The sequence below is a fragment of the Equus asinus genome, chromosome 14 (genome assembly GCF_041296235.1).
Source record: "Equus asinus isolate D_3611 breed Donkey chromosome 14, EquAss-T2T_v2, whole genome shotgun sequence".
Lineage (NCBI taxonomy): Eukaryota > Metazoa > Chordata > Mammalia > Perissodactyla > Equidae > Equus > Equus asinus.
The window spans coordinates 1,974,122-1,996,844 of record NC_091803.1 but is presented as its reverse complement, the minus strand read 5'-3'; the positions used below and the strand labels follow the sequence as shown (position 1 = coordinate 1,996,844).

General features: G+C 58.0%; 1 protein-coding gene across 1 annotated transcript in view; it reads right to left on the bottom strand.

The window, feature by feature from the left end:
• Positions 1-7,214: 7,214 nt before the first annotated feature.
• The window catches only part of LOC106834790 (kinesin-like protein KIF19), a 53,056-nt gene continuing 37,547 nt past the window's right edge, over positions 7,215-22,723 (bottom strand). The window contains exons 16-20 of the mRNA XM_070485377.1: positions 20,903-21,011; positions 18,874-19,221; positions 17,505-17,658; positions 12,461-12,568; positions 7,215-11,956 (exon numbers count right to left, since the gene is read on the bottom strand). Of these exons, the coding sequence (XP_070341478.1) occupies positions 11,856-11,956; positions 12,461-12,568; positions 17,505-17,658; positions 18,874-19,221; positions 20,903-21,011 (820 nt within the window). The 3' untranslated portion in view covers positions 7,215-11,855. The remainder of the gene's footprint in view (positions 11,957-12,460; positions 12,569-17,504; positions 17,659-18,873; positions 19,222-20,902; positions 21,012-22,723) is intronic.

Below are 22,723 nucleotides of genomic sequence, written 5' to 3'. Positions count from 1 at the left end.
GGGAGATAAAGCAAAAATAAAAATCTTTAAAAAAGAAAAAAGTTAAATATAAATCCATCACACAGCCCAGCCAACCCACTCATAGGTATTAACCTAAGAGAAACGAAGGCTCATATTGGCACAAAAACGGTGTGTGAATGTTTTTAGTGGCTTTATTCATAAGTGCCAAAAACTGGGAACAACCCCGAAATCCTTCAACTGGGAGATGGGTAGACAAATGGTGGCACATCCGTGCATTGGAATACATCTCGACGGTGAAGAAGCACAAACTGTCGGTCCACGCCACAACCCAGACAAGTCTCAGATGCATTCTGCTGAGTAAGGAAGCTGATGGCAAAATACTACATCCTGTGTGATTGCGTTTAGGTGACTTCCTGGAAAAGGCAAAAGGGTAGCGTCGGGCTTTCCAGGGGTTGGGGTTGGGGGAGGGGTGGACTCCGAAGGGGCAGGAGGAAATTTAGGGGGGATGGAACTGTTCTGTGTCTTGATTGGAGCAGGGGTGCGGGTTCCATGACTATGGGCATTTGTCAAAACTCCTAAAATGGTACATGCAAAAGGATAAATTTTGTCGTATATAAATTATACCTCCATTTAAAAACGTCCCCCAGCCGAGATTTTGCTAATTATGAAGAAGTGGTTGCAAAACGAAGATGAAATGAAATCATTGCCCAGAGGACCTGGTTATGGGTGCCCCCTTGATGAGATAAAAGGGTTCCCTGGTCAAATGAGAGTGGGACACAGGAAATAAAAGTCTAATGTTTAGTTCCAGCCAGACCTGAGACCCGTTGCCGGGATAAAGCGCGTTGTGGGTTTGAAAGCGTTTCCCATGAGATCCCCAGCCCCTGGGAGGTTTGGTAAAGGTTGGTTTGAATTAAATAGAGATTCAGGCGCGCAGGAGCCTGACTTGCATGCTGCAAAGGCCTTCTGGGGATTCGAACAGAGCTCCAAGGCCGGGACTCAGGCTCAGACGCAGGGCGAGGGTCTCAGCGGATGCACCTGGAGCTGAGATAAAGACCACGCTTCCCTGAGAGGAGGGGAGGCGGAGCAGCTGTGTGATGGGGCCCGGTCCCCCCTCGGGGTGATGAAGTGCTTTGGAACTGGATAAAGATGGTGGTTGCACAACACTGTGAATGTGCTGAATGTAACAGAATTGTTCGCTTCAAATGGTTGATTTTCTCATGTCAGTTTCACTTCCATTGACAAGAAACAACTCAGTTCTTACATTAGCAACACAGCTACATTTGTACTTACCCTCTCTGAAATAGCTACATATTATCTCCTCATTTGCAGACAAGGTAGCAGAGGCTCAGAGAAGTCAACCAATTATAACCAAAGATGCACAGCTGTGTAAGTGACGAGTGGGGACCCGAAGCCAAATTTGGGGCTCCAGAGCCAGAAGAGCTCCCTTGCACCCTAGCGACCTCCTTAACCAGGAGGGCACCTGCCGTGGGGGGTCTGTGACCTGGAGACGCCCCACACTGTAACCTTCATCTCCCCCTCTTCCATTCCCCGAGCTCCTTCAGGCTGGGACCCTGTGGGCTGTCTTTCCCTACAGCAACTTTGCTGGCCGCCACCCACCTTCGGGGACCCTGGGCCTCTGTGCAAGGGCTGCGGCCTCCCAGGGGCTGACCACAGGCTCCCTGTTTTAGTGCAAGTTGTAGAGATGTCCCCCGCGGGCTACAACTATTTCTGGTTTCATAGCCAGCGTCGTAACAGGAAAAAGAAGTAACTGTGGCTTGGCCCAGGAAATGTCAGCCCCGCCTGATAGAAGCAGCCTCTGAGCGCTTCTGGGCGAGGGATGGGCGAGAGCACCAACAGGATAAGGAAAAACCCGGAGGGGAGGCATGAGAAGGGCGAGTTCTGCGCTCCTTTGCAGGCCTTGTGAAAATCCGAGAGAGCCAACGAACAGAGGACGGACGATGAAGACTCCTGATGAAATCTGAGCTCCAGCACCCTCAGCCCCGCCCCAGGCCCGCTGCTGAGTTTCTGTTTCAGACCTCCTCGGGGTGCTGTGGGGGAATGCGGGAGCAGAAGGGGCCCAGCCCCTGCACCTGTGTGACCAGCTTCAGCGCCGTATCTGTTTCATGCTTGAAAGTACAGCCCCTCCCCCCTCCCTCCCACGGTGCCAAGTGCTGGCCCCTAACAGCATTTCTGGGGGAGACCGGCTGGTAGGCACCCGGCGGTCCTGATGGGGAGGATGGTGTCTTTGGCTGGGGTGGGGGCAGGAGAGGAGATGGGGGAAGAGGACGATGGAGAGAGATTTGGGGACAGGTGGATGGAGTGGACAGGAAGGCTTAGGGATGGGGGGAGGGGGAGAGAGGAGTCAAGGGCGGTGCCGGCTCTGGGGATGGGCGTTTGGGGGGATGGTGGAGCCTCCGTGGGTGAGAGGAGTGCCCGGATGAGAGCAGGGTCGGGGAGCAAACCGTGTGAACCTGGCGTTGTGGGTGCAGACAGGGAGATGTCCCCCGGTTGTCACAGCTGTTGGGGACACGATCGGATGTTTGCGTCTTGAACTCAGGGGAAGGGGTGCATTGGAAGCGATGTCAGTGGGTGCCGTCACCCAGGGGTCCCCAAGCCAAGTCCTTGTACCTCACTGCACCCCCCAGTCCTGGCCAGCCCTCCCCACCACCTCTGCTCCACCCTCCTGGTGGCTGGGATGGCCGCCAGGGGCCACATGCCACAGAGGCTGCATTTCATCCTGGAGGCAGTGGGAGTCCCCAAAGGGAGGGAATGGGGGCACCCTGGAGGGGCCAAGGTCAGGGGCGCCTGGGCCTGGCTTGAGGAGCACCAAGAGCCTGGAAGTGTGAAACCCAGCCTCCCAACTCCTTGTGCTAAGGGCTACCCTGGGGTCTGGACAGGAGCCTGGGGACCCCTGGGGAGGACACCCTGGCTAAGGTGATCCACACACAGGTGAATCCATGCAAAATCAGAAAGGACAGGCCAGTGTGGGGACGCGTCTCCAGCCTCCTCGGATTTAGGATGCCCCATTGTCAGGAAGGAGCCTGAGATGGTCAAACCCCCTCTCACCTGATGGCTTATGTCACCAACATGACGCTCTTAACAAGAGGGCTCACCCCTGCTTGCACACCTCCAGGTTGGGGAGTCACTCCCTACCATTGGGTCACCCAGGCTTTATGCCTCTTCTCCCCGGGGAAACCCCACTAATTCTCTGCAATGTCTTCCAAAGGTCTTTTCCTCCTTGCCCATCTCTCTCCCGGCGGGACTGTTGAATGGGCTCCTGCACGTCGCTCTCCTCTTGCAAGGAAGCCTCGCAACAGCCAAAACCACAGTAATAAACCCAGGACGGACGTTCCCAGCGGGGTCACCTCCTTTGCACATGCGGCCTCTGTCCTGGACAAGATGCCAGGACCCCGGGTGGCGTCACAGGACAGAGTCCACGCTGCAGGCGGGTGGAAGTCATCACAAGTCCTTCGTCAAAGTGCCAGGCCCCGCAACACCTGCTGGTTCTCTTAAAGTTGCTGGCATAGCTTCATCTCTGCCGGGAGCCTGCCTGCGCTCCTCCTTCCTGAGTCTGGCTCGGGCTTCTCATGTTGACTGCATGCGTTACCTTAAAGGGCTGGCCTTAAACCAGACGGATGCTGCTCCGTGTGGGTCATGTCAGAGATTTTCAAGGGTGCTGGTGAGCTTATCTGTTTGTGCCCCACATGTAAGGCCAGCCAGGAAGGTGGTTCTGCCACAGTCTCCATCGTATGCACCTCCAGCCTAGCCCTCTGTGGGACTCGGGGGGTGCCGCTGTCCCCATCTGCAGGTGGGAAAAGAGAAACTGGGAGAGAAACGCAAGGGAAGACCAGCGGGGCTCCGGGGCTGCAGCCATGGCGCGCCCCGCCCCAGAGCAGGACAAGGCAGCCAGGCCCAGGGCACGGCCCCTCCTGGAACCCGTCCTGCGCTGGCCAAGGGCAGAGGAGGCTCCGGGTGGGGCCATTAAAAGCAATTTGATGACACACGTTTGGTCAGCCCGGCTCTTGCATGTGTTGGTGATTTGGGTGTGAGAAAGACGAGTCTGTAGCTTTTCATTCGGCCTCAACCCTCGTACGCCAGGAAAAATCGGCAGTCGCCTTTTACGACCTGGGTCCAGTGGACCCATTTAAAAAAACATATTTGAAGTCGTTTTACAAATAGTTTACAGAAGCGCGATGAAAGGGATAGTGGAAAAAACTGCATTAGACATTTTAATGAGAATTTAAACATAGCAAATGTCATTCTACAAACAGAAAAATGAAAAGCGAGTAACACATTTCACGCAACTCACGACATATCAGCCCTGTGCCCAGCTGACTGCCCTTGGCACCCACAACAGCAGTGTGAGTTCTTACACAACTGCGGCCCGCCAGTCACCTTTTTCTACTTCTTTTCTCTCCATTTGTTATGTGTTGGATGCTAGCGCCCCCGTCCCTCCGGTTCGTCTATTGAGGTCCTAGCCCCCAGCAGCTCAGGATGCGACCTTCTTGGTGTGGCCGCTGTAATCAGTTAAGATGAGGTCAGACGGGAGCAGGGCGGGCCCCTAATGCAGTAAGACTGGTGACCTTATGAAAAGAGACACAGGCGCACACAGAGAAGCCGTGGGAAGTTGGAGTGACACTGCCCCGAGACAAGGAGCCAGCAGCAGCTGAGACAGATCCTTGCCTGGCACCTTCAGAGGGACCGTGGCTCTGCCGACACCTCCATCTGGGCCTCCTGGCCTCCAGAACCGCCAGGCAATGACAGTCTGCTGCGCTAAGGCGCTCGGCTCGTGGAGCTTTGTCAGAGCAGCCGCAGGACCTGAGCTGGCACATGGAGGGCATCTGCGTCTCTTCCTGCTCCGATGCCTGTGTCGGAAGAACGTTACGGGGAGAGGCGGGGCACCCCTGTCTGTTCCAGGTCCATTCCTGCAAGTTCTGTTCCTGGTTGCGTGAGGATCTGGGTTCTCGATAATTTACAGCCCTGTCGGTGAGGCATCTCCCACGCGGGGAAACCCACCCCACCGCGGGATGTCGCCACAGGCCGCCCCCGGGCCATTCTCTGCAGGCGGATGCTGGCCTCCGCGTGGCCCCCCCGCCTGATACAAGACCCCCAGCTGCCTTTGCGGGAGCTTCAGTTGGTCGAAGGCCGAGAATGCGCTGAGCTGAGAGAAGCGACCACATAGTTGAAATAATCTAAGAAATGATCGCTGAACCTTTATGGGACCCACATATCGTGCCACGGGCTCACCTTCCTTTTCTACCTGGGAAATACATCCCACCTGACGCTTCCTGGCCGCACGGATCCTGCGGAGTGGTACCGGAGCCAATTCTAAACTCGCGGAAGGAAAGTCACAAGTTATATTTCTGCCCGAAGTGTCAAGTTCTCGCATGAACAGCTCGACGTCTCAGAATGCATGTGGAGCTCTTAGCGCAAAGGTCCCCTTGACCCAGCGTCCCCAGGAAGCACCAGCCGCCTCCCCCAGAGCAGGTGGTCCAGGCCCAGCGGGGTCCTATGCGGAGGTGTCCGGCCTCAGCTTGGGCCCCCAAAAGCTGAGATGAGGGCACAGGAGGTTTATTTGGGAAGCACAGTGAGCGGGGAGTGAGAAAAGCCGGAGCGGTGCAGTTAACCAGCAGTGACTCTTGGGGACAGCTGGGCCTCAGGCCTGTGGGACCCTCTGAAAGGCTGGGACTCCCCCTCGGGATGGCCCACCAGAGCTGGGGAGGCCAGCCGCCCGTCCCTCGGGGTGAGGGCTGCCCCCTTGTGCGGGGGCTGCCCCTGGACTGCAGGTGCGCACGGGGAGGGGCTGAGGTGGGCGGGCGGGGACCCCACGCACCTGGCCTGGCCTCCCAGCACCCCTGCTGAGAGGGCCTGCCCTTCCCCATTCCTGTCCCCTTTATCCAGGATGCAGGTGCCTCGTCCAGACTGTCCGATTTCTACTGCGGCTCTAACAAATGACCAAGACACAGACATTTGTCCCCTCACAGCTCCGGAGGACGGGAGTCTGGAATCAAGGTGTCTCAGGGCCACGTTCCCTCCTAAAGCCCCAGGGGAGGACCCTTCCTGCCTCCTCCGGCTTCTGGGGCTTCCTGGTGCCCCTCGGCTGTGGTCATGTCCCTCCAGTCCTTGCCTCCAGCTTCCTGTGGCCGTCTTCCCTCTGTGTCTCCGTGTCTTCTCCCCTTCTTACGAGGACACTTGTCATTGGATTTGGGGCCCATCCTGAATCCAGGATGATCTCGAGATCCTTCACTAATTACATCTGCAAAGACCCTATTTCGAAACCAAGTCCCGTCCTGAGGTCCCAGTGGACGTGAATCTGGCAGAGGACTCGGACGCTGACCCCTGGGCCCCAGAGCCGACCTTGCAGGACGGCGGCCTTGCTAACGTCAAGGGGAGAGCAATGCTCTCTCCCTTCCTGGGAGGCGCCCCCATGGGATGCTTCTCACCCAGCACAGGCACACAGGCACACATCCAGACACACACACATGCACACACACAGAGGCACACACAGATGCGCACACAACGGCACACATCCATACACACACATAGGCACACACACACACAGGCACAGACAGATGCACACACACATAAACACACATGCAGCCCTGACACGGGCCCTGAAACCCCATGGGCTTACCTGGGACCCCGCCAGCTCCAGAAACTTGGGGAGAATCTGTCTGCAGAAGGAAGAGCCCTTTGGAAGGGGACTTTGCTGCCCTCCCCACGGCCCCAGCCCATCGCTAATCAGCCGCTTTGGTTTTGTACACACGGCACTGGAGTTCGTCTTTGCTTCCTGGGAATTCTTCCAGAAATCTCTGTGTCTACCACATTTGTATACGTGTATATACTCGTTGTCATACAGACGTAAAGTCGTGTCATACCTACTTTTCCGAACCCTTTATTTTTTTCAGTTGCCGAATCTCAGAGAGCTGCCCACACCACATTTAATAGAGCTATGGCTGTTTTAAAAATAATTAATTTTTTCTCACTAGGTCACACGGGAACACAGTAAAAATCCAAATAGTTCAAAACCGTGTGCGATGAGAAGGGAGTCTCCCGCCCACCACATCCCTCACTGCGGGATTTCCTGCCAAAGCTGTGCCACGCAAGACACACGGGTCAGTGTAGACACACACACACCAGCACCTCCACATACACAAACGCGTGCATACATGTACACATCCATAACACAAATTCGCACCAGGTTTCACCACCCGCCCCCCCCCCCCCCCACACACACTTAAGGACCCTGTTTCTCTAACATCCTCCTTCCTTATCCACCAGCTCTCGGCCCTCAGTTTGCTGAGCAGCTAACTGACGACACAGGCTCAGGTTTCTCCCCTGCTCAGGAACACGCTGTGACTCCATATTGCCCAGTGCATCCCACCCGGCTTCTGGAGGTGACAAGGGAAAAGGCCACACAGCTGGGTTCGAATCCCGGCTCAGCCCCCTGCTGGCCAAGTAACCGAGCCAGTGGCTGAGGGGGCCCCTGAGGCTTGTGGAGGGACCAGGAGCTGCAGGAGACGGTGGGGCCGGGCGTTCTGAGCAGAGGGGGCAGCGGGAGCGACGCGACAGCAGGGAGGCCAGAAACGGGCGCGTGGGTGTGAGTGTGAGAGTGTGAGCGTGTACAGGACTTTCTCATCCCCGATGCCTCCAGTCCGTGTCACAGCCGGGGGGACAGCTCTGATCCGGCTGCCATGCCCCTGGCTCTGAGTTTCACTCCTGACTTTTCGCTCTCTGCCCCAGGGCTCCTCCACGGCCAGGGACTCGGCCCCAGCAAACACAGCCCACCCTGCAGGGTCAGTGCCTCCTGGCCCTCGGGGTCAACCCCAGAGGCTGGCCTCTGAGCCCCGCGGGGTCCTGGCTGCAGCCCCAGGGACCCACCGCGCCTGTGTCTCTTCCTGCTCCCGTGCCTCCCGGCATCATCTCCCGAGTGAGCCACCGGCACCATGGTCTTGTCACAGTCTCCACATCCCTGGGGACCTGAGCTGACACACTTCCACCTCGGGGCATTTGGAGGGGACCCTAGGAAGAACACGCACCCGACCATTCAGGAGAAGTCACCTCTCAGCCAGCGTGAGACGGGGCAGGGCGTTTTCATTTCTCGCTTTATGTAATTTCCTGTCTTTCTGAACGTGGTGGGATCACAGGATGGTCTGTATGTCACACGGACTCGGGCAGAACTCACACAGAAGCCCTGGGTGCACGCGGATGCTTGTGTCACTCTCCTCCGTCATCTTGGGGTCAAACAGGGCCAAATTCAAGATCCTCCCTCAGCGGCCCTCACCCAGTTGACCCTGAGCCCAGGGGCTTCCCCAGCTGTCACCGTGGCTGGCGCAGAGGGGGTGTGTGTTCCTCCATCCTGGCTCTTCCTGGTCCCGTGCTGGCCTCCCGTCTGGCCCTTGGGTGTTGCCCCTCTGGGATGGCTAATCTTACATGTCCACGTGGCTGGGCCACAGTGCCCGGATATGGATGATTCCATGAGATGTTTTTGGATGAGATTAACTTTTAAATGAGTGGACTTCAGGTGAAGCGACTTGTCCTCCATAATGTAGGTGGGCCTCGTCCAATCAGCTGAAGGCCTGAATAGAACAAAAGGCTGACCTCCCACTTCGGGCTCAGACTTGAACTGCAGCGCCAGCCCCGCCCTTGGGCTCCAGCCCACCAGCCCGCCCTGCAGATTTGGGACTTGCCGGCCTCCATAATCACATGAGCCAATTCCTTAAAATGAATCCTTTTCCATATATATACATCCTGTTGGTTCTGTTTTGTGGGAACTCAGACCAATACACCCCCCAATGAGGCTGGGACCCCTTAGGAGGTAAGTGCCTCCTTAGCTCATTTTCCGACACCTGGGCCACTCCACAGCCTCACGGTGGAGCCCCCCCACCCCTGAGATCCACCAGCTCTTTCTTGGCCAACTTTTGGACCTGACTCAAGACGGGGTGTAGGAAGACCAGAAGTTTCTGCCGTACTTTCACACCACCCCAGGAACAACTCAGAAGCCATACCTGACCCCTGTGCCTTGTCCCCCCATGCTGCCATTTCTACTCCCCTGCTGTCACTCCACAAATGTACCAGAGACTTCTCCAGCCACGACTTGCCGACTGCCTGGGTCTCCCTGGTGTATCAGCCAGGATGAGGTTCACCAAACCACAGTGTCTTCGGGGAGACATTTCTTTCTCTTTCACATTGAAGTCCGGAGGCGGGAGCTAACAGTGCTGAGGCATCTCTGCTCCTTGCAGACCCAAGCTCCTTCCGGCTCCCCCCTCCTTCCTCCCTAAAGCATGGCCTTTGCCCTCATGGCCCCAAGATGGCAGCTAGAGTTCCAGCCATCACATTCAAACTCCAGGCAGCAGGACTGAGGAAGTGGAGAAGAAAAGAGGCACGAGGAACATGCTGATGGTCCTGTACGATAAAGATTCCTGGAAGTGGCTGCTTCTGGCTTATATCCCATTGGTCAGAACTTTGTCACACGGCCATACGCAGCTGCAAAGGAGGCTGGGAAATACAGTCTTTATTTGGGGAGCCATGTGGCCAGCTAAAAATGGGAGGTTCTATTCTCATGGAAGAGAGAGAGCAGATATTGGGGGCAACCAGCCATTTCTGCCCCACCCGGGATCTGGGGCCGGGGCCGGAAAGCAGAAGTCCTCCCACTCCACCCACTCCACCCTGGCTCGGCACTTCCCTCCAGGCGAGTGAAATGGGTGTCGGTCTGTGCCCACGGCAGGTCTGCAGCACAGCTGGCAGCAGACTCCCCGAGATCCGTGGGACCCACCTCCCCACCTCCTCACCCTCCTCAAGAAGGCCCAGAAGGGACAACCCGGTTTCGACGCAGCTCAGCACTGCTTCCTCTATGGCAGGTGTTCCAGCGATGGGAGGTCGGGCCACCTCATCTGGCTGGGCAGTTTGCACCGCACTTACGGGCAGCCGGCCACGTGCCAGACACGCACGTTCCAGGACGACCGCCTCCCACCCACGGGCAAGACCACGACACCCCCGCCACCTCCGGCCCCGACGTGCCACAGCCCAACCCCCAAGTCCACAGAACTCGTCTGTTCCCGCCCTGGGCCCGCCATGAGGGAGGGGGCTCCGGTCCCCACGGCGAGGGCCGAAGGCACAGCCAGGCGAGCTGACGCCCCAGCTCCCAGGGGCCGGTGCCCGGGGATGTTCTCGTTTTCCTCTCTTGAGGGAAACTGAGTGAAGCTGTGCGATCCTAAGGCAATCGGAACCCTGACTTTGGGTTTTGGGTTTCTGGGGCTGGACGCACATCCCCTCACGTTTCCATCTCATTCCCGACAGTTGGCAGCTTCCCCTCTCGGTGCCCTCAGGGTGCTGAGAGGGAGGTCAGGACGCGGTGGGGGGTGGGGAGGTTCCCGCATAGGAATGGGAGACTGTTGTTGTCTTTCCCGACGCCGGGCTTGTCCGGGAGCCTGTGTGCACGTGGGGAGGTGACCAGCGCCACTCTGCAGGCTGGCCAAGGCCTGGGGAGCGTGGGGGTTAATTTTATGCATCAGCTTGGCCAGGCCACGGTACCCAGAGGTGCAGTCAAACACCGGTCTGGACATTGCTGTGAAGGTATGTTTCAGATGAGATTAACATGGAAATCGGGAGGTAGGCTGACTCAAGCAGACCACTCTCCAGAATGTGAGTGGGCCTCACCCTATCAGTTTGATGAGGATTTTAGGCTGGTTAATTTTAAAACTGCAGATGAGAAGCAGGCTCCAAGGAGCTGAGTTTGCTCGCCCTTTGTTGGGAGGCATTTACATTTGTAGGGGAAACCTCCGTCTGTGGGGTTGCCTCCCTCTCTGTGCCAGGAAGAAGGGAGAAGACCTTGTCTCTGGAAGCTCTTAGTCAATGCCAAAGGCAAGAACTTAAGTTGGTTACTGTCTGGCAACCTCATGTAACTGATTTAGGGTGGTGGCTTCTGGCCTTTACTTAATCCGATTTGATTCTCATCTAAAAGTTGTGGGACCACCCAATGGCCGGACCGCACCTGCACTGATACCATTTTAACTTTTTTACGTGTTCTTTCCTTTGTCTTGTAAAGAGATGGCTCACATACCTATGCCTTCAATTTAGCCTTACTTTCCACCCATGTTGGCAGCAGAAGCGGCAGCAGCAGCTCTGACTGCCCGTGGGTCCTGTCCCCATGCAGCAGCCTGACTGCCCATGGGTCCTGTCCCCATGCTATTCCACACTATTCTCTAAATAAAACAGCACTACTGCCAGACCTTGAGAGTCCAAGAAATCTTTCCTTCAACTCCTCGGCTCACCGAGCCTGCATCAAGTTGAAGAAAAAAAGACTGAGACCCCCGAGGAAGAGGGAATTCTGCCCCCAGACTCGAGGCTGTGGCCGCAGCTCTTCCTCGGGTCTCCAGGCCGCCCTGCTAGCTTCGGACGGGCCAGCCCTGCAGTCACGTGAGCCACTCCTTAAAGGAAGCCTTGACCTCTCTCTCTTTTGTGTACGCACACGCACACACCCCCATTGGTTCTGTTTCTCTGGAGAATCCCGGCTAATACACGATGCTGGTGGCCACTCGGGTGTCCCCCGTGGTTTGCAGCCTGAGCCTGACCTGGAGGGGGACGGCCTGGCGTCCTAGCACACAGAGCGCACTCTCCCGGAGCAGAACGCACCGTGTGCAGTGGTCCTGGGCGGGAAGGCCCCGGAAAAGGCCCTGGCGCCCAGGGAGGGGTCCTGGGAAGGCTGTGTCACTCCACGGACAGCCTGCCTCTGAAGGTGGTGGGGAGGCGCCACTGGGACAAAGGGCTGTGGGAGGCTGGGGCGGGCCGCCCCCAGAGGGGCCCTGCCAGGGCCGGCATCTGTCCACTCCAGCTCCGGGGCAGAGAGCGCGTGCGCGGGTCCCCTGCCGCCTCCCGCTCTGCCCGCCGCATCGTCACTTGGGTCTTCTTGGCCTCTTGGCGCTGCCGCTGCGGTGCCTGCGGACGTTGCTGGGGGACTGCGGGCTGTGGTGGTGGCCTCCGCTGTCTGTAGACCCTGGAGGGGTGGGGACGCTTCAGTCAGTGCTCAAGGCCACCCCAGGGAAGCCGGAGTCCCAGCAGGGGTCACAGTGAGGTCCTGCCCAGTGTGGATGCCCCAGCCCTGTCTGGGCCCCGGGCCACCTTCTGGGCCCCATGGGACTTTGCCACCGAACTGGGGCCCTCACTTCCGAGTGCATCTCGGCCTCTGCTCCTGTCGCAACACCAGGCCTGCCCGCGGGACTCCCTCAGCCACTTTCTCCACTGTGGAGGACGCACGCAGTGAGGACCGGGGATCCCTGCACGCCATCTCCCATGCCCCACATTCAGACACATGTTGTCTAAACAGGCCGTGCGTGTCCTGCTGCCACTCCTGACAGATGAGGGTGCTTGGTGAGGGGTCACGTCTGAGGTTCGTGTCCTCCTGTCACTCCCTGACTTCTCCCCACGGAGCATGAGAATCCTGGACGCCCCTGGAGCGGAGCTACGCGATGGCACCCGGAGGGCACAGGCCGGCACTGACCTCGGATGTCCCGCGGCAGGAGGGGCACCCTGCTGGGGCTGCTGCTGCTCTGCCACACGGCGCTGGGGAAGGTGAAGTTGACCTCCGGCACGTGGAGCGTGTTGTCATCTAAACCATGAACCGGAGAGAAGAGAATATTACTTTCAGGGACCAGCCAGAGAGTCCTGGGAATAAAACGAAATAATGAATGAGAGCCGTGATGCTCTGAGTACCCACTCCATGCTGGCCCATCACTGAGGTTGCCTCCTGTGTCCTCCCCACAGCTGTGTCAGAGGATTATTTTTACACGAATTCCTGCTCTCTGTCCTTTCCGGAACTTTCTCTCTCCTCTGGCTTTAGTCCCTTTTCCCTCCCCCTGAGACCATGCTCTTCCTCTCCTTCTCTGTGCTGTTCCCTCAGCGCCCTTAGCTGGCCGTTACCTGGCAATGAAGAGGCCTTTCTGGGTTTATTGAACAGAGTTTAATCAGAAACATCATCCAACCGAAAAGGACGCAGGGGGAGGGGAGAGAAGTGGGTTCTCCCCTAGAGACGGGTTGGGGACCCACCTCCTCAGGTCACCCACAGGGAGGCCCCTGACCGCCTGGGCTTCAGACCCGCTGTCCTCTGACACCTCCTACACTCTGTCCTCTTCATCTGCTTTGTTCTCTTCCCAACACCTGTCACTGCCCGACACGTCTCATGCGGATCCATCCGGCTCCCCGAATTCAACGTCTGCTCCCCAAGGGGAAGGGCCCCGTTTCGTGTCCCCCCATCTCCCAAGGGCCTGGCCGAGAGCTTGACCTCCCCAGGGGCTCCATAAAGTCTCATGAATCAGTGGCCGGACGCAGAGGCGAGGCCCGGGCTTCGGTGCCACGTCTGCAGCCGACTCCTCATCTGGCCCCCGGCAGGGCCCTCCCCCTCCTGGAGCCTCAGTTTCCTTGTCTTTCAAATGAGAGGGTTGCAGAGACCAGCAAGTGTCAGCGAGGACAGGAGCCTCGCACAGCACTGGCGGGACGGGGAACTGGTGCGGCCACCGCAGGAGAGAGTTTGGCAGTTTTCCGAAAGGGTAGACGATAGCCGCCTCGTGATGCACCCATCCCCCTCTTGGGTATACACCGCAAAGAAGGAGACAGCTAGTTAAACAGAAACCTGTCCGCAGACATTCACAGCAGCCGAGAGTGGACACAACCGAGACGTCCACCGACAGATGCAGGGACACACCGAACGCGGGGCGGCCACGTGATGGGGTGTTGTTCAGCCACAAAAGGGAAGGAAGCGCCAACACCTGCTCCAGCCTCGATGAACCCTGGAAACGTGATGCTGCCTCAAAGAGCCATACCCCAAAGCCACATGTCGTACAAGTCCATTCACGGGAAATGGCTGGCAGCGGGGAACCCAGAGACACCAGACGTCGATTCGCGACTGCCAGGGGCCGGGGAGAGGCGATGGGAGTATTGCCTAATGGGTTCAGGGTTTCCTTTTGGGGCAACGCAACGTTCTGGAACTAGATGGCGGTGGCGGGTGCACAAGAGGGTAAATGTGTTAAATGCCACGTGTTGCACGCAGAAGAGGTGAGTGTGGTTACGTGAATTTTACTTCAATTTTAAACAAATGTGAGGGTTGGAATTGAAGGACTCCAGGGCCAGCAAAGGCAGATGCACACAAGGTCCAGGCAGGAAACTCAGCCGAGGGAAGGAGGCCCGGAGACACAGCACGCCCGACGCTCACAGCAACAGAACCCTTGGCTTGGCGACAGGGAGGCCATTCATGCACTCGTCCGTCCATTCGATGTCACTTCTGGAGCATCCACCCCGTGCAGGCACCACTGGGAGCCCTGGGCGCACAGCAGCGAACAAGACTGACATCCCTGAGCTCACGGAGCCCACAGACCGGCGGGGACGGAAGACGATGCACAAGGACATAAGTCCAACGTGCGGTCCCTCCGGCCAGGACACCTGCTAGGGTTGCAGGGAGACCTCACCGAGCAAAGCTGACAGCCCAGCCAGGCTCTGCGGGCGGGGAGGGAGGGAGCCCCGTCTCCAGACCCTCCTCCTGTACGAGAAGCTGGACTTTCGTGTTCCATGTGCGATCTGACTTCGCGCGCTGCTTTGAAACGTGGTACTGGTCAACCGGACTCGTCCAAGCTTGGGGCTGGGTTTGGCGTGCGAACGGCCAGTTTGCCATCTCTGCTCTCGGCAGGAACATTGTACGCGGCTCGGGGTGTTAACGAAGCAGGGGAAGAGCTCTCCGTTTAGGGGAATTCGATCACTTTTGAGGAAGGTTTCGGAACGGGTTGCGCTCTCCCGACATGAGCTAGGAGGACAGCGTGAGGGAGGCCTGTCTCAAGCCTGGCCCCACGACGGGAACACCTGCGGAGACCCAGGAGGTTTGCGTGTGGCCCCAGCGAGCTCCTTCCGCCTCTCTGCTCCCTGTTTATCATTCTGCGAACTGGGCACCCATTGGATAGGGTTGCGATGGATGATAAACGACTCTGCTCCTTCCTGGCACCCACTGGCCTCGTAAGTGATGCTGCTCTGCACCCCCCCAGATGCACCCAGGGCCGCGGCTCGGAACTGCGCACTCGGAGGCGATACACATCAGGACACGGATGCGGGACCGGCAACACCGCTGCCCTAAACCGCAAACAAGCAATCTCATTGCAACTCCCGGGGGCTCTCGGCCCAGGGAGCCTCCCCCGGGGAGCCGGGGCCTCAGCCAGCATCGTGAGGGCGTGACCCCCGGGCTCCCTGGGCAGGTCGGTTTGCAGCTCAGACCTGCAGGGCTCCGGCTGGAGAACGGGGTACCTGGAGGCCTCAGTGGACACCTGCCCAGGACAAATGTTCTCGCTCCAAGACGAGGCAGCCAGGCACAGTGGGAGGGACCGGGGGACGCCCATCCCGGCTGTGCCATCAATGTGCGATGTGATCCTGGAGACGTCGCCTCCATTCTCCGGGCCTCAGTTTCCCCATCTGAACCAGCTGGGCTACAGATCCTGAAGGACCGTCGACTCTAATCGCTCTGACTTTTCCGCCACAGGAACACACAGTTGTGGGGGAGAGAACCTCTGCCCCCACGGGGACTCTCTGTGGACACAGCTGGGAGAGAGGGTCCAGCCTTTTCTCAGAGTCCACGAAGGGGGCTCAGCCCGGCTCCACTGTGCCTCTTTCTTGCCAAGCGAGAGCGCCAGTTACCGTCCTCTCATTTTATCTGAAAAAGGCTGATTTCTTGTGTTCACAGACTGGGCATTAGATGATCTCAGGGAGTTGCTCCTAATTCTTCTAACTACGACCTGTAAGACTCTGTCATCGGTTCGAGAGCACTCTTGAAATATTTACGGGCGAAATGACACGAGCTGGGAATTTCTTGAAACGCCTCCGGGAAAGAAAATAACAAACAAACAGAGGAAATGCGCAGAAACAAAATCGGCAGAGCGTCGATGGCTGTTGGAGCCGGGGGACCGCTCCGCAGGAGGCCACTGCTGCTCACTCCGCTCCTTCAACCGTCTACACAAACACGTTCCAAGGGGCGTCTGTAGACGGCGCAGACAGCAGCCTCGGCGGCTGGGGTTGGCCTGGTGGTATTGTAGGAGGCTGGAACCTTCCGGTGGAGCCTTGCTGTGGCCACCATGCCTGTTATCTACGGTCCCTCCTCCAAGTGCAGGACGTGAGGCTGGCTGGAGGAGAGCGGCTGACGGCCACCCCGGCCCCCGGCTCTTGAAGTCTCCACTCCTACCTGCTCTGCGTTCGCTGTGATTTTTTATTGTTTTATGAACATGCAAACAGAAAAAAAAAAATAAAGAAAATTTTTGGAAGGCTGCAAATCCCATAAGAATGCAGGACACTTTCAGTGGGTTTTTTTTTAAGCGCTTTGAGTTTCTTGAGCGTTCCTGGAGGCCTGTGTCGTTCCCAGCAAGGACGGTGGCCCAACTGAGGAGTTGCAGATAGATCTCAACTTTGTCCTCAAGATCAAAGGTTTCCGAAAAGCCTTTGAAAGCGTGCATGTGAGTCCGGTTGTGCAAAGGTGCACGCCCACCAGCAAGACAGAGCGTGGGAGTGTCCGCTGCTTCCACCATTGTTGAAGCGTATGCCGAGAGCCCTAAAGATGACCCTGAAGACGCAACTCTAATCAAACAGGACACGAAAGGACGTCTGGAGGTGGGGGTCAGAGCCAGCCTACTTGGCTTTGAATCCCGGCTCTGCCCCTCCCAGCTGTGCCACCTTGGGCAAGTCCCTTAAGGTCTCTGTGCCTCCATTTACTCCTCTGTACCGTGGGGATAACAGCGACACAGGCCGTCTTGACCACCCCTGAAGAGGTCGGGCTCGCTGGTCTGTCCCGGTCTGTCTTCACCGAGCTCTGCTGGACGGCTGCTTTTGTAAATATAATGACAGTGAGCCACTGGAAGGGCTAAATGCACATTGTGAGAAAGACAGAATGCAGGCCACGGGTCACAAGCTGCGGGGCCGTCAGACTGCCACGCACCTTTCTAAACACTGACGTCCACCCGTCTGCTCTTGTGACAAACCGGAAACAACCCCCATATCCTAGAATGGGGGAGAGACGCTCCCGTCACTGTCCACCCACGGTGAGGAAGTCGTCTTATCGTGTCTGGGTGGTGGGGTGTACAAGTGGTTTTTTTCTGATTTATAATTTTCTCGATATTCCCAAGTTTGCACAATGAGCATATACTATTTTTGTAACGACACCCAGCACAGGAGCCAGGATTCAAACCTTCGTATCCTGAAAGAAGCCGTAGGGGTCAAGGGTACAGACTGAATAACGGCAGCCCGTCATACATGCACAATTTTAATCATTATTTTAAACTCTACTAGGGTGTCAGGCGGGCCAGAAACAAAATTGATGCCTCTGTAAATATTTCTTTTGATGAAGCTGGAGGCCTTGGCCCACTCACTGCCCCTAACGCCTGAAACTCATTCACACCAAAGAGCAGACAACTGATAACAGCCCAAAGGGCCACACTTTCCAAAGATTTACATTTGAGAGGAGGGGAAGAGTCTCAAGATACAGAAAAAACCCTGACACTCTTTTTCTTTTTTTGATCCTCTACCTGCATGGAAACTGAGGCTGGGCTTTATCTTGGAGGCCGCTGGGACAGCAGGGAAGAAGCTCTTTCCCGATGACTTGGACAGCTTAGGGAGCACAGGGGGCAGCCGGCTCTCAGCCGAATGGTCCATGGAGGGGGGCTGAAGCTTCTCCATCGCCTGCAGGGAGAAATCACACAGCAGGAGAGGGGAGCAGGTGGGGAGGAATGAAGCGTCAAGGTTATTCTGAGCTGAAGCCATGCACTGATTAAGCGCCTACTGTGTGCCAGACTGTTCTACGCACGCGGGGTGCCTCAGTGAACTCAAAGGACAGAATCACTACTCACATTCTCCTTCAACCCCCAGGGAAGAATGAATGAATGCGGGAACGATGCTCTCCTGGCTGTTTGTCCCTCCCATTTTCCCTGCTCAACTCCCCCACCCCCATGGAGGGGGTTCTCATCTAAACCCCCTGTGATGGTTAATGTTTGCCTGAGCAAAGCAGATGGGCCTCCCTATCGGGGTGGGCCTCACCCAATCAGTTGAAGGCCTGAAGAGCACAAAAGACTCCTGGGAGTAACAGAGACTCCTCCTGCCTGACTGCCTTGAGCCGGGACGTTGGCGTTTTCCCGCATTTGGACTTGAACCGAAACATCGGCTCTCCTGGGACTCCAGCTGTCCGACTGCTGATCTGGGATTTGTCGGCCTCCATGATTGCACGGGCCAGTTCCTTACAATGAACCTCTCTCTCTGACGCCGTGGAGACGCTCTCATTTTTGCCTATTCCTACTTCGCTAGGACTCTTCCACTTTTCATTGTCCGACATCCCAAGAAAGGAATTAGAAATGAAAAATACCCTTCACAGGGGGACCCTGAAGCATTCTGCATAACAGGCTAAAATGAAAGACAGGCCGAGTGGCCGTTTAAAGGGGAACCGAAAACCACACAGCGGCCACGGAACGGGATGGCGTGTGGCGGGTGTCATCGGAGGGCCCGCGGCCGGCCTGTGTGGACACCGCGGCCAAGGACCGTCTCCCGGTGGTTCACGCTTCGCAGCTCGCCTGTCACACCAGCGTCGCTTAGCGCTGTGTTTCAGAACCGAGGCAGGTCCTTTTTTTAGGTTAAAATACAAATACTATGTAGATGCATGAAAATTTATGGAATAATGTTAAAGAAAAAATCCAGGGCACAAAGCTAGATTTCCAGGGGATTCTAGCTGCGTAAAACACGTGCACATGTGGCTTCGGATCTGAAGGAGGGGGAGATGGAAACAGGGATGTGGAGGCTCCGGTTTCTGCTTCCATCCCCCAGGCGTCAGGGCCCCTGCGCCCCCCGTGACTCTGAGAGGTCCGTCCCTGACCCCTGGGACCCGAGCGCCGGGCAGTGTCCACCCACCGGCTGCACGCTCCACGTGACGGAGGGCGACCGCTGGCTCCTGGCCTTCCTCTCCCCGGAGCGGTCCCTGCACAGGCTGGCGTGAGGCCACCTCCTGTCCGCCGGGCTGGGGCCCGGGGCCACCTCCTCCGGAAGGTGGCGGGAGGAGCGGCCGCTGCCGGCCTCGCGGTCCTGCGCCCGGGAGCGCCGGGTGGCCGCGATGCGGGCGATGCTCTTGGTGCTGGCGGCCATCTCCTTGAGTGCCCGAGCGCTGAGCGGGGCCTCCGCTGTCCGTGGGGATCCCGGCTCCGGGCCTCCCGGGGAGCGCAGGCTGGGTGCCAACCTCTCCGCGGGCAGGGAGCCCGGCTTCTGCAGGAGACAGCAGGGCGGCCGGGCGTCACCGGCTGTCCCCACGGCCCCCGGGTGGGCCCCCAGGAGCAGACTCGGAGACAGCGACTCCAGGCAAGTAGTCGATTTAGGGGAAGACCGTTTGGGGTGGAACAAGGGCCAAGGTGGGCATGTGATGGAGCCCGGCAGGCCTGGACGCCCTCAGACCTCAGGTCGCCCCACCCAAGGGCTGCTCCCAGCGTCGCTGACGAGGGCTTCTCCTGAGGAACCCTAACTCGCCAGCACTCGGCAAGGGCAGGGGGCACAGAGACCCGACGCAGGCGGCCAGAAGCATCCAGAGACCACTCCTTCTGCCGTTACGAGTAGTACTGAGTACTAACAGCCTCTGAATAACGGTTCACGAGAAAAGACCAAAACTACCAGCTGTGCGGGCTCCCAGCTGCCTCCTTCCCAGAGCCCACCCATCTGCCAGAGATTCTGACATCTGCCATTGGGTTTCCCGCCGCCCGGCCAGGAGAGAGACTGTGACGGCGCCACAGAGGGATAGAAGGAAGTGGAGGGGACACGGGAGTTCAGGTTGGAGACTGAGTAAGACCGGGAATGAGAAGAGGATGCCGTGGAGTATCTCAGGGGGAGGAGAAAGGGCCCCTCTGAGGTTCCTCCAGAGGAAGGACTGGCCTCCTCCTTTGTACCTTGTTTCCTTGAATCTCGCACAGCCCTGAGGTTCCTGGATCCACCATTTTACAAGTGGAGAAACAGAGGCTCAGAGACGTGAAGCAACTTTCCCAAGGTTACACAGCTAGCGAAGGGCAGAGCAGGGATCTGAACCCAGGCCTGGCTGATTCCTGAGCCCAAGCTGTCAGCCGTTAGATGAAACTGAGCCCAGAAAGCACCCACACCCTGGAGGAGGGGACCCTGGGAGGTCACAGGAGCCCGCACAGCGCTTTCTAAGTCCTTCACTCATTTAAGCCCACGGGAGGACGCAGTCACCCCCACCCACAGCCGAGCCACGAGGAGCCAGTGCTCACAGAGCGGCCGCTGGCCTCTCTAAGTCTCCTTGTCTGTGACCCAAGGGCATAGCACCCCGGCCTCACGTGGCTGGCGAGTGTCTCTAGGGGGACGGCGCCCTCCCAGCCACGTCCACCCAGGACCTCAGAGCGGGAACTTCCTTGGAAAGAGGGTCTTTGCAGATGTGACTGAGTTACGGATCTCAAGACGAGAGCATCCTGGGCTGAGGGTGGCCCTAAACCCCAGGACTGGTGTCCTTACACGAAGAGAACAGAGAGATGCAGAGACGAGGAGGCCGTGAGAAGACAGAGGCAGAGATTGAGGACGCGGCCACCAGCCAAGGAACGCCAGGTGCTGGAAGAGGCAGGACCGAGCCTCCCCTGGAGCCTTTTGGGGGAGCGGGCCCTGCGACCCCTGGATCCCACACTGCTGGCCTCCAGAGCTGGGAGGGGACAAACGTCTGTGTGCTTTGGGCGGCAGCCCCAGGACATTGACTCGGCAACTGAAACACATCGGTCAGCGCCAGGCTCAGGGGGTGGTCACTGCCCTCGTGATGGCTGCCTAAGGAGAGTCCTCCTTCCAGAAGCTTCTCCCTGACTCGACCCTGGCCTGGCACAGCTCTGACGGGGCTCCAGTGACCCTGCTGGGGAAGGGAGGCCTCCCCAGGGCCCTGGTTAGCGCCGCGCACACCGACCTCATGGACTGGAGGCGTTAGCAGGACGCTGAGGGAAGACGGAGGGAGAAGGGAATCTTGCTTTCCCGGCTTTTTCGACAGCGTGGCTTTCGATGACTTGGACCCGTCGCTGCGGATGAAACACAGAGGCGCGAGCAGAGTCGGCCGCCAGGCCCACAGCCCTCCGTCGCAGGCCGGAGCGAACCAGAGCTGGAGCCCCCGGTCCCTGCGGCTACACACGGGGTCCGGGTGAGTGGTTTGGGGCCACGTGAGGCTCATTCACCACCCCCTCCTGCACCTGACCCACCCTGGTCCTCACGCGGTCACCTGCCCGGGCAGGATGCACCCAGAGCCGGGCGTGCGTGGTTCGCAGTTCTATGGGTCATTCTAGGGAATTACCAAACCCGAGAGGGTTGTGGGAACCCAGACAGACAGACGTGCAGGTGGCCTGGGGACTCCACCGGCAGGCGGCATCTGCTGTGGGGACGGTCCTGTGGAGAAGGGAGCCCAGAACGGGTGAGACCTAATGTCAACGCTGGGTGGTCAGTGCAAGAACTGGACGGCAGTACCCCCAGTCAGCAGGGGTGGAAACAGAACAGGAGGGAACACGTAAGCCGAGACCCAGACAACGAGAATGAGAGCCATGCCAAGTGCTGCAGGGAGAATATTCCAGACAGGGGGCACAGCACAGGCAAAGGCCCTGGGGCAGGGACCAGCTTGGCACATTCAAGGCACAGCAAGGAGAGGAGGATGGGGCAGAGCCACATGAGTTTGAACAGGACCATGTGTGGACGACTTTGGCTGTTGGATGGGGAAGGGACTTCTGACAGTGAAGGCTGTTAGGAGCTTGCTGATGGTGGCGTGTTGAGGCTGCATGGGCTGGCAAGGCCCCTGGGTGCCACCGGTGAGCACAGGGCAGCGCAACGCCGTGGCCAGGAGCAGGGACTGGAGACACGTGCTCACGGCGAGCCTCTCGGTGAACCCCGGGCCACTCCGAGCCTGTGTGCACGTGTGCAATGAGATTGTGCACGCGCCCAGAGCGCGGCCCTCCACAAACGCGCCACAGCAGGTGGAAGGCCCCAGCCAGCCCACGTGGAGAGAGGAGAGGTGGCTGCGACAGGAGAACCTCCCTGGGGGTCAGGGAGCAATCTTCACCCTCGCCTCACCTGCCCCTCGCACCCACAGGGATGGCCCTTTGAGGACGGGGACGGTGTCCATCTTGCTCACATTTCAGTACCTGACACATAGTAGGTGCTTAGTGAGTAGGTCGTGAGGTCTGGCAGACACTGCTGTTTGCCCACCCAGCAGCCAGTGCCCGTCTCTCTCGATAACAAGCCCCAGTGATGTTTGGTGTGACAGTGTGTCTGGCCCCGGGAAATGGGTCACAGTGGGCCCAAGCCTGTCATGGTCCTCTTTGCCTTTCTTCCTAGGGAACCGGCCCAGGAGTGAGCACGTGATGAAGTTTCATCCAATGAGTTGTCAGGACACATCTACCAGGGGAGCTTCTGGAAAGGATTTTTCTCCCAGATGAGAAAGAAACCCCAGCCTCTCCCTTCCTCTTTTAGATGTGGTGATATGAAGGTGTGATCTATGGAGCTGTGGCAGCCTTTTTGACCAGAAGAGGAGACATTATTTACATGCCAGGGCCAGCGCAACAGAGAGATGGTGAACGCCTAGGGCCTCATGGGCATCACCGAGTCACTGAATTAAACACCCCAGGTCCACCCACCTCCCAAATTCTCATCAGGCAATACACATCTGTTTCGATTAGATCACTCTCCTTAGGAATTCTGTTACCTGCAGCCAAAAGCATTCTGACTGACTCAGAACCAACAGCAACTG